The sequence below is a fragment of the Mercenaria mercenaria genome, chromosome 18 (genome assembly GCF_021730395.1).
Source record: "Mercenaria mercenaria strain notata chromosome 18, MADL_Memer_1, whole genome shotgun sequence".
Classification (NCBI taxonomy): Eukaryota; Metazoa; Mollusca; class Bivalvia; order Venerida; family Veneridae; genus Mercenaria; species Mercenaria mercenaria.
In genome coordinates, this window is record NC_069378.1 from 23281841 (window position 1) to 23297641 (window position 15801).

A 15801-nucleotide genomic window follows, 5' to 3' on the forward strand; every position below is an offset into this window, starting at 1 on the left:
TTTCTGTACAATTTATTTTCCTCCAAGCATGTAAAAATCCTAGCAATTAGTGAGTGGATGGACTTCAGCAGTTAAGACTGCTGTAAATGAAACTTATTCATCAGTTGGAATTAGTTAGTACAAATGCAATTAGATCATGTTTCTAGTAAAACATAAAGGTAGCTGAATTTACTGCCATTGTCTGGTATTATAATGAATAAAACAGAGAAACATCGTGACCGTCCAAATAGCACTCCTTACGAGAATAGAGACACACGTAAATGTATACATGTGCATACCAGCTGAGCATATGTTCACATTTACAAACACGAGCACAACTAAAAAAAAGAAATAACATTGACATAAACATACATGAAGAAGGAAAACACTAGGGTATCGTCAATGACTGACGAGCAGCAAAAACACCACTCAAGAGTTTAAACTGGTCCACTTGCGCCAAACCTCACTGTTTATCTACTACCAAGTTCCTATATTACAAGACAGTAAATAATGATACTCCCAGATGAATCTATATAACATTTAACGGTTACCAGTGGAATACATTGCAAAGCATAAAAACGCTCATTTAAATATATGTTAATCAAAACAAAAAATCCGCCATTAGTTTAATCTTACTTTAACTTTACATCAAGGGACGGGACGGCTGCTAAAACGTGTGGACCAACCTTTTTGTATTATTGTTAAATTACTGAATATATTTTCATACTAAATTAATGTAGTAATATATGTCCTTGAAGCTGTATATTGATGTACCGTTGGTTCACTGTTGTGCATATGTGTGTATATTGACGTCTTTGTGTACCTTGTTAGGCAATAAAATATGATAAATAGAGAATATTACTGTCTTCCTTAACTTGAGTTTATCCACCCAGTTGGAGGAAAGGTTTATCCGCTCCGAGTCTTGCGGAGTGTGATAAACCTTTCGGAGACGAGGTGGATAAACTTAATTAAAGAGAGACAGTAACCTAATATTCTATTTATCTTGCAGCCAATAAAATCTGTGTATAACATATATTTCCTTATAAAATGTTTTTCTATACAAAAATAATCCCGATTTCCACTTACCTGTAAATTCCTACGCCCTTGACTGCTTGATCCAGTTACACACGATTCCTTACAATAAAACATTATTTCGTACCTCATGCTTTGTCGTATTATAAATCACCGGTGCTAACAAGGCATTCGTGTGCAAAAAAGCAGAGTGGTTTTGACTCGGATAAAATACGAAAACCACGCTTGAGATGAATTCAAATGCCCGCAGTCTATACCTTAAATTTACTGCTCCATTTCCGTACAAGACAATATGAGGTAAATGAAATTCCTTCCACTATGAAGGGTTTAGATCCAATAATTACAATAAACGACTGCTTAAGTCTGGTTATCTGTGTAAATTTCTAACTAAAAATGAGTGAACGCCGAATACACAAAGTCAAAGTCGATTCACCCTGACTTTAAAAACCGTCACCGTACCATTCCGTATTGAGGTTTACTAGGATAGAGTCAACCATTTTTTTAATTTTTTTTACCTGGGCTGTCCTCATAAAATGATGAAATGTTTGAGCTTCGAACTCTTGGCCCAGTTTACACTGCCTATAGTACATATAATTAAAAATGTAGTCCGTCAATTGTATTGACGGTATAAACCTCTATTGACTGAATAACCCCCAAATTTACACGACAAGCAGATATTGGCCTGATAAATGCTTAGTGGTAGGATAAAACTAACTACAATATCAACACCCATAGAACCTTAAATATATGTATTCAATGACGTTACAGAAGTCAGAGAAATAAGACAAAACACCGACAGCTATCAAATTAGCCGATCCCTGAAGGTTAGTTAAGGAGCTAATTTAACATTTGCCATTGAGCATTCTTTCACGCCCAATCCCATCCCCACCACCCCAACCTGTCACATCACACAACAAAGATGAAAGTGCGATGACAAACTGTAAACTGTCTATAAAAAATCATTCATAGCTTTTTGCGATAAAACTTTGAAAAATTTAATTGATATTGATCTGAAATGTCTATGCTTGAGATTTTTCATACTAAGATACAACGTCTCATATGGGAAACATAAGGGAAAAGACCAAAAAGTAAATTTTAGATGCTTCTCCAACACAAATGAAAGGAGGGAGAAAAGCTTGATTTATGAACATTTTAACAGGTTTAATCATGATGAAAACCAAAAAATATACAATGCACAAACGAACCGAATGTAACGAAAACATTTTTAATAATTCATAAGCGCAAGAATTCGTTTGGACGTTTTACGCAGCAAAATAAGCGCTCAGTAAGTTTTAAAGAACACTTGCGGTTCATGGCAAATTACAATTGATGAATTTTAAACGTTTTTTTTTTCATTGCGTTAGATTTATATCAACCTAATTGTGTTTGCGCCAAAAATATAACCTTTTCAGACCCAGATTCGAACGTTACATATTTTGACGGTTTACAAATGTCACATGTCTTTAGAATTAGGCTATAGAATGAGCAAAATAAACATATTTATCCTGTAGTTCATCATTTATTATAAGAAGTAAGATGAACTAACCTAGACTTTCTGTCTAAGATTATAATATTTCCTTGATCCTCACTCCGGACTGTGAGTTCCTCATGTGAGTAAACCATCAAGCTGGCTTACGGAAGTCGTTGGTTTTACCCAGGTGCCAGCCCTTGATGAAATAGGTCACGGAGGGGCTCCTGAGGTCTTCCTCCACCACCAAAGCTTGACCAGTCTCCATATGACCTATAATAGTGTAACCCAACAAAATACTTTGAAATTCTTATTCCGTTTCTCATGATTTTTATATATTTATTGTTTTATTCAATGTAAAATTGTAACACATTGAACACGATAGTACAAGTAGCATTACAACATTATTCATGAACAATTATTCTTTAAAATTAATTTCTTTCAATGACTTTGACATTTTTTATTTTGCCTCAGCGTCAAGTCAACAACCTGACATCAAATGGCAATATATTTTAATTAAAATTATTCATAATTCAATAGTATTCAGTCTTTGGTGTAGTTCTCTTATTTGATATTTTCACCTTTAAATGTTCATACATACCTCACAGATATATGAACAACAAGATCAAAGGAAGATTATTGTCGAGAATAATTTATTACAATAAAGTATGTGAACGTGTCGAGTTGGTTCTTATGAATTTTATATCTAATTTTATTTATATTTAGAAGTATAGTCATTTAAAGTATGCAAATGTATGTAAACATTTAACACAACAAACTATTTTCGAGTTGACATAATGCCTTGTTCACAAGCCAAGTTATGCATCAAGGTATTCGTTGAATATTTTAAATGTTACGCATGACATTTACTGAAACCGAAAATAGCTTCGAAACAATAAAATTACGAATAATAATCAAACTACGCTAAAGTAAAAGTTTAAACGACAGGCTATACAGTAAATATGTCATTTAAAAGAAACCTTATAATTAAACGCAATAATGTAATCATCTATGCTTTTGACAGCACCAGCAACACGATGTACAGTATATACAATGCATGGTTTATTGTCAGTTTTACCATGTCACCGTTAAATTGTCAACTGAAATATTTTCCGTCATTTAATAGTTGACCTTATTAACTGGGTTAAACAACATTAGTTAAGTATTGTCTGTTATGTATTGGATTTAAGATACACGGCATATGTCGGAGTGCTTTAATTGATTAAAATGATAGATCTTTTGCCGATAACGAATTAAAACAAAAATAATAAAGCAACGGAAGTTGTTGATGTTTAAGCTATATATTGCAAGGCAAACACAGGTTTTATCATGTTTTAAAATAATATATTAGATATGTCACACTGCATTTGAAACATTATTGCATTTTCACACATTAAAGTCGTCTCTATCACAACCACTTTGAAAGCACAATTAAATGTAGACATTTTATACTAATGGCAAATTACATACCGTGACAAATTAATCGGCAATTGAACTCGGGTTTAATTATTCTCTTCCACGCAAGTTACTCTTTACTTTTGTTACAATGTATGTAGCAAATTGTTTTTAATATTTCATCAATTGAAGTAGTGTTTACTCCTGAATTTATTTTGTACATTGTAACAAATGGCTCTTTTCAAAGATTTTATTAACTATCGCAACAGCAGTCTTTAAGTGCCGGGTGGCGGCTGAAAATGTCTCCCCGTCCTTGGACTCAGTGTTGTTATAGTTCCTGTGGGACCATGGAGTACATTCATTTTACCATAACAGAGTTCCGCTTAAGCCGGTGCTAGGGGACGTAACGGGTGTAGTACATTTCATTACCTCTCATGAACAGACTCAATCAAACCGTGTCTGTTATTATGTTGTTTGGTTGCGTTTTATGGTCCCGAAGTTTGATCGAGTGTTGATATATCTAAATAAAATGTCTCAAATCTGAACAAAGTGAATGAATACTATGCAAAACTTAAAAAAGTAAACATCAATAAAACGAAACTTTTTTTGCGAAGTAAAAGTTTTCTCCTACTAGCTATGAAACGATAGAGGTTGCAATTTCATACTGCATGTGCGCACGCGCGGTAGTGATCTATAATAAAAAATAAACCTATGCTAAATTTTACCGGATTGAAGTAATTGTGTTTGGCGTTTATCTATACATTTAAAACTTCAAAGATAAGTGTATTGTTGACCACTTAGACACTTTTTGAAATTAAATCCTACAAAATACGCTTGTAAGACATTGCGACATTTTGTGCTTAGGTATTGCGACATTTTGTGCGACATTTTGTGCTTAGGTATTATTGTTGTTATTGGCAAACTGCTTCTTAATGGTGCGTTCTTCATGATTCCCAAAAAATTCAGTAAGAACCCGGTTCTTATTTCGTAATTTCTAACTGACAGGTTTAATTGGGAAGGTCATGATAAGACCACAATCAGGTGATAACGGCAATTTATTTATCAAACTAATTTATTGTGGTGTACTTTACAGGAATGCAGTGACATACTGATATTATGAATTTCACACTCAGCTTACCTCTAAAGACACGAATTGTTTGACAACAGCAATTTTATGGTTAATTAGGAAGGTCAGATGTCTTCACCCCAACATATATGCCAATAAGTAGGTGAGACATTTTGATAACCGGGCTTTGTCCGGTTATCAAAACCTCTTACGTATACAAATATTAATTCGACTACTTTTGTATGCATGCTGGTATTGGAATGAGTTTTAATACCATAGTTAAATATATTAAGCAGTAAATGCAAACCTAAAACGGCCTGAAATATTCAAGCATATTTGTAAATAGTTCTGTTTTGCCTCGAAACAAATACCGTTTTGTTTCTGGAAGTAGTAATTCTGACACAAAGCGACGTTTGGTCTGGCGCTTTTCATCCCTGACTATAAGTAATACTAGTATTGACGATTATTTACTTTTTTAATATTATAATAGCTTTCTTTCCTCAGTGAAACGAAATAAATGAAAACTAACAATTTTCACCAGTCATCATCATACGTAAATACTGGAACGAGGTTATGCGTAACAAACTATATATAATTGTTTTGGTTTTAAATTATCATATGGAGGTAACCTTTAAATGATTTCATATAAGGAAACATTTTACGATAGTCATGTCAAAAATAAATTAATACAGTCCCAGTGCATATAGGGCATCAACTGACCGAGAAATTATTTTGGATTATACTTTCACAAGTTTAATGTTTATTCATACTGACAATGGATAAAAAGAGAAATCGTGAGTTTTTGTTTAGTTTTCTTGATCAGTTTATTCCGAGCTCGGGTATATATATCAATGTACCTTGATTTAGTAAATAGTGTACTTAATAACTGAAATAGTATAACGAATCATATGTATATGTTATTACCTGTGTACTCAAAGACATATTTTTATTTATTTATTTAATTTTGTTAATAGGTTAACACGATTTTACTGTCGATCATAACAAGAATTCCTTTGAATATAATTTTAGAATTTCTTGAGAAGATTATTGATAAAGCATAAAACGAGAAAAGCGTACACTTTCTTTGCACAAGCAAGACTTTGCATGTGATAAATAAATTAGACCTGTAATGTAAACTGCGCAATCTAAATTTAACAAAATCTGCTTATTATTGTCATCAGTGTCATATCAGCAGCACTGTACATCTAATTACTTTTTTAATAATATATATCTAGGCTTGAGCTTTGGCATTTTGAGTTCTGTACTTCAGTTTCGCAATACATTCACAACAAATGAAAACTACACAGTAATCGTATTATGATCAATATAAAACAAATAATAATACCTGAATACCAGAATAGCAAGTTCACTGGAGTACAAATCTCGAACATTCATTTGTTGAGGACATATCGCCGATTCGAGCAAAACAATTATAAATTCAACTAGCAACTAAAGCCCGGGTGGACACCGCCACCTTAAAGTTAGTCTTAGCTATAGTCATAAACAACGTCAAAGGTATTGTCACAAGTCCATCAACCGAAATGGGCCTTTTGTAATGTATAATAGCAAACTGTTGAATTTAAAAAAAGTGTCTGGTAATGAATTTAACAACTGCATTGGAAAAAAGCTTTCTGTTGTTGTAAAGTGTATATTAACGTAAACTTTAAACAAGTCAAACTCTTGATGTCAAACTTTAGCCTGCTGTCGGCAAGTGGTTTTGCCTTTGCGACCAGTACAAACTAAGGTCAGCCTGCAAAGCCGTGCAAGCTGATCATGGACTGCACTGGTCGCTATTCAGTCAGTACATTTTCAGTGAAAACCCCTTTGAATAAGAAGTGGTACTGCCCAAATTTGATTGATGGAACAGTCTATTTTAAAAATTTAGCAGGGTAAGGGTTAAATTATCTGATGAGAAATCACTCGATATGACATGTTTAGGTCATCATTCAAACAGTATGCATTAAGCACGATATTATGTTTTAACAGATTAAAAATCACTGAAAATTTTCCCTCACGTTTACTTTGTTAGCTCTGTTGAAACTTCTATATAATAGGGCGTCGCGTTGGCATTCGTGTCACAGAACCTTTATATGAAAGCAAGATACTCGGAAGCTTTTAGGTCTGACGCTTTCAAAATTCGCGCTTAATTTTCGGGTCTACTATGTGTCTACTCTATCTTTCCATTACAGTTTCTATTTTGTTAACAGTCGAGTGTGATGCCATTGGACAGCTGTTGTTCCCTTATATTCTTTATAATTTAGATAGGCACACATGGTATTAACTTCTGAGAGGAAGTGCTTATGGTATTTGTTTTTATTTTGTCAGTTTCATTGTTTGCATGCATCTATATGTGAATGAAATGGTAAAAAACGGATTTACCTATTTTGGGACTCGATAAAGTATCTTCTTGAACAATAAACTGCACGTGAGACTACCATCAATCGCCATTTACTATACAAACTGACAGGCTTTTACGGTACATTTCCTAAGAACCGAATTATTTTCAATTACTGGTGGAATAGATCCAAAGAATATTTTTTTCAAGATAAAAAGAAAAAAAAAGAGGAATGCTAAATGCAGTAAATATATTTTTCTGATAAATAAATGCTCGATTCACGTGTTCATCTCGAAATCTAAAGAGGAACATATTTTCTTTAAGGTAGTGCAACCGTAATGAAAACCGGCAAGTTTCGGCATTTTATGCCTTTTTACGAAGAGCCACGTGTTAATGGGTTATATTTAAATCCAAAGAATGCCGAATTGCATCACGAGTATACGCAGTCACACGGAAATTGCCGAGGCGAGTGTCATTATGGGCCCACTGCATTAAGTTCACATATTATCATTATGGAAAGGTATTTTTACGCATATATTTTAAGTGAAGAAATAACATTTCAGAGTAATAATTACAAGTAAACTCTCAGCTGACGTCGTATTACAAAGGTGACACACGAGCCGGGGAGTAGATTTTAAGTAGAATTTAATTTCATATAGATCAAAGGCACGTGTCGGTACGTTTAACATTTATGATCTGTTCACAAGTTTAAAACGCATAAGTTGTTATATCCGTTTTTTCTAAACAGACTAGATGTTTTACGTAGAGCAAGTGAACAGTTTTAATAATTAAGCTTACGGTTTTCTTATAGAAAATAGGTTTTGGACAAACGCTTTAATTTTGAAATTACGCATTTTCAAAAGACAATCATTGCAAGTATTCATTATTGTAGAATAAACAATGAATTTACCTAATTTGTTTTATTTGTTAGCATATTAATACTGAATATAAAGCGAGAGAAATAAACTGAATGTAAAGCGAAAGAAATATGGAATGGTATTTATATCTATTTTCCTAAGTCTTTGGTCTTTGTCTGGCCTTTGTGATCAAACTTTGTCGGTACTACCATAGCCAAGGGTGCACACTGGCCACACTTGCGTTTCGGAGAGGCAAGCTAACGCTGCTGGAAAAAGGACGAGCAGACACCAAGACACCACAACAACTGCCGACAGAACCAAGTGACCACACCACCACTACTTAGAGGACGACAAACAGACCACTCCCATTTTACTGAGAGTAGGGCGCGCAGATCAGATTGCCTCGACCGCTTCAGAGAAAACTGTTTAGTAGTTTTGGATGGATAAACATAACTTTCATTCGTGTTGTCCTTTATTGTTAACAAGATTCTGTCAATTGCAATTGACGTCAAGCAAAGATATATCTGACAAGGTTATTATTAGTTTGTCAAATGATATATCACTTCGAACGCCTTGTACGCCTATTCCTGTCACTAGGGTTACAGGTTGGAATGGAAATTAAACTGATTAGATTAATAACAAAGTAAATCCATGATGAATTGTAATTTTGAGATAATGTCGTCTTGTTAACTTGGTGATTTAGTCACGCATGTTTTCTTTTGAAGTGCAAATTTGTTCTGTTAGCAATGTGTTCCGCTGTGTCAATGTATCAACGAGAGGGTGTGGTAACAACAATGAAATTGAAATAAGTTAGTCGCATGAAATCAAGATAATGTTCACTAACAAATCGACTGTTTTATTTTAATAGGGACGATTTTATAGTAGGTTTAACAGGTGGTGTTCACCTAAGAACTGTTGGCTAGGCAAAGAGTACTCGTAACTCAGTCTTCAAGTTAAAAGTATTATCAGTCACAGCTGTGTTTCGGTTAAGTCATTCATGGAGTAACCCTTATCAGAATACGGCCTTATATTTTGCCGTAAATGTTAATTTAAACATGGATCCTACACCAGCGTATGCATTTACGTCTAAACGATAAACATATTTACATAAACATATACTAGTAAGTAAAACAAAGACAAAATAATACACAATATGTAAAGCATCTAAACTATGCTAGAAATATTCTGACAACCCTTGGCATGCATTCGTTATTCACAAGTTAACGAAGATGAATGGTAAACAAATATTTAGTTTAATCAAATGGTTATAATTTAATTTAACGGTATCTCGTAACGCATCTCTAAATAATGATAAATAACCTAATATTGGTATACGCTTGAATTTCAAATGACTAGCAAAGCATTAGCAGATCAGATTAGATATCAGCCGAAGTGCAGTTCTTTTTCCCTACCAGCATTTCTCTGATCATTTGACTAAGGCGAACCCAAGTATAGAGACTCGTGGTATACCTAAAATTATGTTTACAATCTTCCAGTTCTGTAAATTTTACGTTTTATTTGAAATTTGATATTGATAAATAGATGATGTCCTCGTTTTAATTATATGTAAACTAATTTTAGTAAACACACTTATTAGTCATTGTTTTACAATAATGTGCATTTCTTACAATAATTACTCAGTTCAAAAAGTCTATTCCATTGGCAACCTTAATGAGGAAAACGGACCTGTCATTCAATGAGCATACAGTAAATCATCTGACAAGTGTTTATTTATAATTACATCAAGTGAACAATATACAAATCTCAGGCAAGTCTGTATTTAAAATTGTGCTAGATCGTGCCAAGGTTGGCTTTAAACATTTCAGGAAATTATGTGTAATAAAACCTGTCTACATATGAAAGGCTATATTCCGTATTTAAGACATTTCTTATGAAATATAAAACAAACAGCTTGTCATTTATTTGTTTTTACTTCAAAGTGTTGACAAAATCAAGGACATTCGTGATGTAAGGCACTTGTTTGACAAACTATGCCTTCTGTTCATCTTTTTTTTTTCATTTGCTAGTACAACATATGATTTATTTATTACCTATTAGTTTAGTTTATACTAATTTATCTTAGCTCGACTGTGATGAAAGCTTGAAGAATATTAAAACTACTCTCAAGTCAGTTTCCTAGAGAACCATGTACTGGCGGAAGGTTTCTTCGGGGGTGTCTTGAATTGTGTTTCTAACTCATGTTTATTGCGATGGGGTGTGAAATGATAAACCAGCCAGTAAGACGAAGCTATATTGCCATTTTCATCTACAGTTCTGTACTAGTATTCACACCCATAGAGATTGGGTTGAATGGATTATTATATTTAGTTTTTATTTCATAAAGCCAATGAATTAAATAATAATTTAAAATAAATAAATAAATAAATTAAATCAAATTTAAGTCATTAAACCACATACGTTTATTTGGGGGGAAAAGTCTATACAGCTGATAATGACCTGTTTCCCTTAACTGCAATGATCTTATCTAATTTTCTAACATCGTTGTGTGTTTTCTCATTTAAAGAATCATAATAATTGAATAATTGTTCATTAACAATGTAACATTAAAACACGTATGGGCATACACCTCTCTTGGAACATACTTTCAAAAACAATTTCTATTGACGATACGCATGATAAACAGGCAATGATTACCAAATCTTAAAACGAGAATAATGAAATGATGATTAGATCATTCAGAAGCATTGAAAAGGCCCAAGCTAGACAACAGCCGACTAAGTTAGATTGAGTGTTTTCGTGAAAGATAATGAAATGTGCAGCAATCTTTGCGCTCTCTAGCAATTGCTTACGTAGAAGTATTAATATGACTCCATGATCTCAATGGAAACACTGAGCCTAAGTGCATGGACAATTTTTGATTCAGCAAATAGATTAATTTTTACGAAAATATCAAGCAAAACTTATCAATAACTTAAGGCCTTTGAGGTCAATGTCTAGACTATGTTAAATGTTTATCTGTCTTTGAAAATTTGAGGTTCTATCTCGTGTAATATTGAAATTAAAGATAAACTTTAACCTTAACCAAGAACTGGATTGGTCCATCATTCAATTTGGGCAGAATCATAAATTTTATTATTCGGAGATATGTTCACTGAAAATTTACTGAGTAGCGAACATTGTAGGCTGGTTTTTGTCTGCACTGGTCGCAAAGGCAAATTCACTTGCCGTCAGCAGGCTAAAGGTTAAGAGACCTTAAATTCGTTGTTGTTAACGCTTAGCGTTACGTTTTAAAAAAAAAATCTTCAAACAACACCAACATTCATAGAAAGAAATAATTGTTTCACATGAAAATTGAACAGCATATAAAACATGTATATTACTCAAAGACACAAGTGTCAGTATACTGATATAAACATTGAATTCCGGAAAAGGACTGCATATTGGGGTCACACTTCCGGACAGTAAAACGCCTTTAAAAACTCTCCATTTTCAAAGAACTGTTACATATGTTCGTTTTGATGCATTTGCAATTGCGTACGAGTACTGAAATTTTACATTACTAGGCGGAACGCAGTTTTCAGCAATTGATTATTTTCACTCATTACAAATGCATTCATTTTTAAAGGGGGGCAACTTTTTAGAATATGTAAGTGTCCGTCGTATGAGCCTGAATGGCAGAACATGTAATGGTCAGGTAATATATTGGTAAAGATGTTGTTCATTTATCAAATATTTCTGTGTTTTGATGATATGCTCCATAACCTTAATTAATTTCGTGAATTAATGAATTCGTGAAATACCAAACATTATAAAAATGATTTCAAAGAAACTGGTTGTATACCTGATACCATAATTATTTCCTTTTTGGAAGGACGCATATATTTAAGATTGATGGTCGAGAAGGCATCATATATAAGCTTTATATGTTTGAAAGTGACAAACTTTTTTATTTATTTCTTTAATTTTCCGCTTAAATTAGATACATTTGTTTGCGTGTCGGAATACGTAAGGCATATATTATTGCCCATCACATTTCATATTTTTAAAGATTACTACAGTAACTGAAAACAGAATTATCGTAAATAGTAAAGGCAATCTTTAAATTTCCTCTCTTATGAACATGTAATTTTAATTCAAAATAAAATGTGATTTGAGTTAATTTTTTTTCTTATTCATCATTTATTAATATGTCATTTGACAAAAGCATACGAATGAACAACGATAATAAATAGCTTCCGAACTAAAACTGGACATATTTTACCAACATATTTAACTTGCTGACATAACATTTTTATGCTTACCTGTATATATTGCCTGAAATCATACAATCAATTTTAGCATGTTTTTAACCACATTTATATAAAATTTGTAAGCAGAAAATGTAAAATAATATTCACGCATTTGTTTCTTTATAAACGAAACTAATTCGTTTTGTTTATATGTATGTGCATAATATGTACAGCTGTATATCTTTGTGTGACAATTTTAAAATACCATGATCTCAAAAGTTTATACTGTGTTATGATTTCATGAATAATTATGTTTTCCTAAAAATGTCGATATGTCGAAACTAACATGATTTTTCAAAATCGTGTTGACTTTTGTCGATACAATATTAGTTACTGAAAAGGATTTATCAGAATATTCATTCTGTATTAGGGGTGTCTCTGACTGATCAATTGATATTGTACCTTAGAACACTTGTAAATTGAAGAACATAAAAAGTCTTATTATGTAAGCTTTAGCGACTTGAGAATATCTATTTTAGACATGGTTAATGTCCTATTTTTGTAAGTATCAAACATTAACAAAAGCGTTTAATCCCCAAGTATTACCCAGTCAGCTGAATAAAATAGAGGAAATAATAAATGGAACCTTCTTGCGATTGATCCTCTTTCCTTTCTGGTAATTGTGTTTGTCTGGGGAAATTAGTTTTTTAGAAGAGCGTGCTCATTACCTTGCGTTTTATTGTCATTTCCTTCCTAATACGACATATTTGTTTACATAAGTAGTTTAATAAAACAGCCAATAAGTAGAACATTTAACACGACTGAGCATTTATTTCGACTGTTGTAATGTCAAATAACATCGCCAGCGTCATGTCCGCCAGTGGTTAGCGTGGAAACGGAGTAGGTTAATTGTTTTTTAGCCAAGGTTTTTCATCAAATGGGGTTATAAATGCATACAGTGTAATTGAAGAACATTGGCAGCATTATTGTAAACACAATAACATATATCAAAGATAAATTAAATGGACACTTAATATGAAAAGCTAATCTTCATGCAAACGTTTTGTAGCATTTATGTATATTAAGCTTTTGAATCATCTTTCTAGTGTACAATTTGATAAAACTTTAAACGTCGTATGTTCTTGATCTTAGTGATAAAAAATCAGCGCCCCTTTCTCAATAATCGGAATGATTGTACTGATTAATTATCCCCCATGTCTTTTTGGAAACTACAATAACCTTGCAAAACCTTTGTATCAAATCTACTCTTCCATAAAGTGTCTTAATGTCTGCGCTGTTGGCGTGCCATGTACCATGCAGCACCACAATATGCTCGTAATAATGTTATTGCATGATATGTACTAACGCGGACCTGTAATGATAGCATATATCATATTTTCCAGCTAAGGAAATGCAAGCAAAAGTGTATGTAATCTATTATATATGACTGAACATTATTGCAAATACTAGTTATAGGTCAACATAGAACGACTCGTTTTGTACAACCTTGATTGCTGAGGTTAGACTACTTGGACTTTGTCAGCAAGCAGTCCTCAAAGTACACTTATGTTCAAAGGTTGTGTCCTGCTGTTTTCATCTGTGTTCATTTCGTTTCATTGTCTATATGATTTACTTGATCTATGTCTTCTGTACATATTAATCATGTTCACATCCATACATACAGTGCTATGGACGATGTTAATCGTACAAATAAATATCCGCAATATCTGGAACTGATCTTCGAAACGGAAATGCTCAGATTTTTTGTAAGATTTCACAGCTTTTGTAAAAATATATAAACTGTTCAACAGGATGCGTTGTTACCACATTTGATCTGCATTTACAGTGAAATTACACCATTTTCAATGACTATAACATACATCGAGACAGGTTCCAAATTTGTGTTAATTTTATACAATTATTATGTATTCCAAAGTTATTGAGTCTTTATTTATTTTTAAGGCACCTTATGTGTTTCATTCCATGAAGTATGTTATTAATATTTCTATTACTAGAATACAATTTACTGCATAATTTATATGCCTTTGGAAAATAAGTGTACATATTCACAAGACATTAATTTCAAAATTTATAATAAATAGTGAGTGAAGACAGATATGTGATCAGTCTGGTTGTTTTTGGTTTTAGAAGAATGTGTGAAAAATATGACAGTTCAAGTGTGCAGCCAGTAAGGACGAAGCCAATTCCCTGCCAATGTTATCACATGTCTAGAAATAACAGTGACTTTATTTTCCGAAGTTACTCTGTATTATCGCTCTACATACTTCGAAAATAGATTAAAGGTAGGCAACTTGCTGGCATAGTCTAAAACAAATTTCTCGTGGTTGGGGAAATATTTCATTTCAAATCCGTCTTGAAATATAGACTGGCATGTTTTTTACATTAATATCATATCTAATCACACATTAAAATGATACGGATATAATTTAATATCATGGAGTTCACGTTTTCTCAACGTAAGTTTGATTTTTCTACAATTCTAATTAAAAGTTTATGATGTTTCAAAAACTTGAGTTTTTGTTTGAGTTCACTTGCTAAACACAGTCTGTACCAAAATTGCTGCTGTTACTGCCTGTTTTCTGTAGCAGATTTAGCTTTCTGAACTGAAAAAATTAAACGTATTCAGATGTACATATTGAACTTACTTTCTTGCAGTTTGCTTACTATTTTTTCTTTACAGAATATCATTAAAATTTCTAGAATGAATTAGGAAACGACAATTTATATTGAATGTTTTGTTGTAAATCCATCAAACACTTTTAGAAATTCCAGTAGTTAAAATGATAACATCAAACGAATTTCTCAAACGAATTTCTCAAAAGCAGTACAGCATCTCGCGCATTGGCTTGAATAGCGGACAAGAAGTTCGTTCAAAGTGTGTCAAAACACCTTTTGTATTCTATTGATATAATATTTTTATATTGATTATTTTGCCAGATAAAATCCATGTAAAATAACAAAATTACAGCTACGCGATCAGAATAAAATCTGTTTGTTTATTCTCAATGTCAGATATGTGCTGTTTATATCAGATCATGATGGGATGGATATAATCGATTTTTTCCATCCCAGCTGTGCTCAAGCAGATTAATACCGTTGCAAAATGATATACAAAGGGTGCTTTATTTTGTTTTGTTTTGTTTTTATTTATCTTAATTAGCGGGCGTGACTGTTGAGCATACTTAATATATTTATCTTTCTAATATCCATTATTGTACCAGTCGTCAGTTCAACATTCAAACTAACCTTTACAAGAATTTACTATGGATGGATGTAATGTTGTACGTAATTTTTACAAATTAAGCAGTCTTCAGATTAAGTTCATCTTTCAAAGTGGTTCTTTTAAACTTCCGATTTATGGTTCACGCTTACAATGTAAAACATTTTACATACCATCCTATCGAGACAGATGAGTGTTGTGTTGTTTATATTTGTATCCGTATTCAATATTCGCTTCT

At 32.7% G+C, this 15801-nt stretch overlaps 1 protein-coding gene across 7 annotated transcripts in view; it reads left to right on the top strand.

Annotated features, from left to right (window-relative positions):
* The window catches only part of LOC128550755 (BDNF/NT-3 growth factors receptor-like), a 178739-nt gene that overhangs the window by 103294 nt on the left and 59644 nt on the right, over positions 1 to 15801 (top strand). Inside the window, exon 1 of one of the 7 annotated variants that reach the window (XM_053530479.1) lies at positions 5584 to 5734. The exons of 5 other annotated variants lie outside the window; for them this stretch is intronic. In XM_053530479.1, the coding sequence (XP_053386454.1) occupies positions 5716 to 5734 (19 nt within the window). In that variant the 5' untranslated portion in view covers positions 5584 to 5715. Of the gene's footprint in view, positions 1 to 5583; positions 5735 to 14675; positions 14800 to 15801 lie in introns of those variants that run through there. One more of the 7 variants, XM_053530477.1, reaches the window with a different exon arrangement.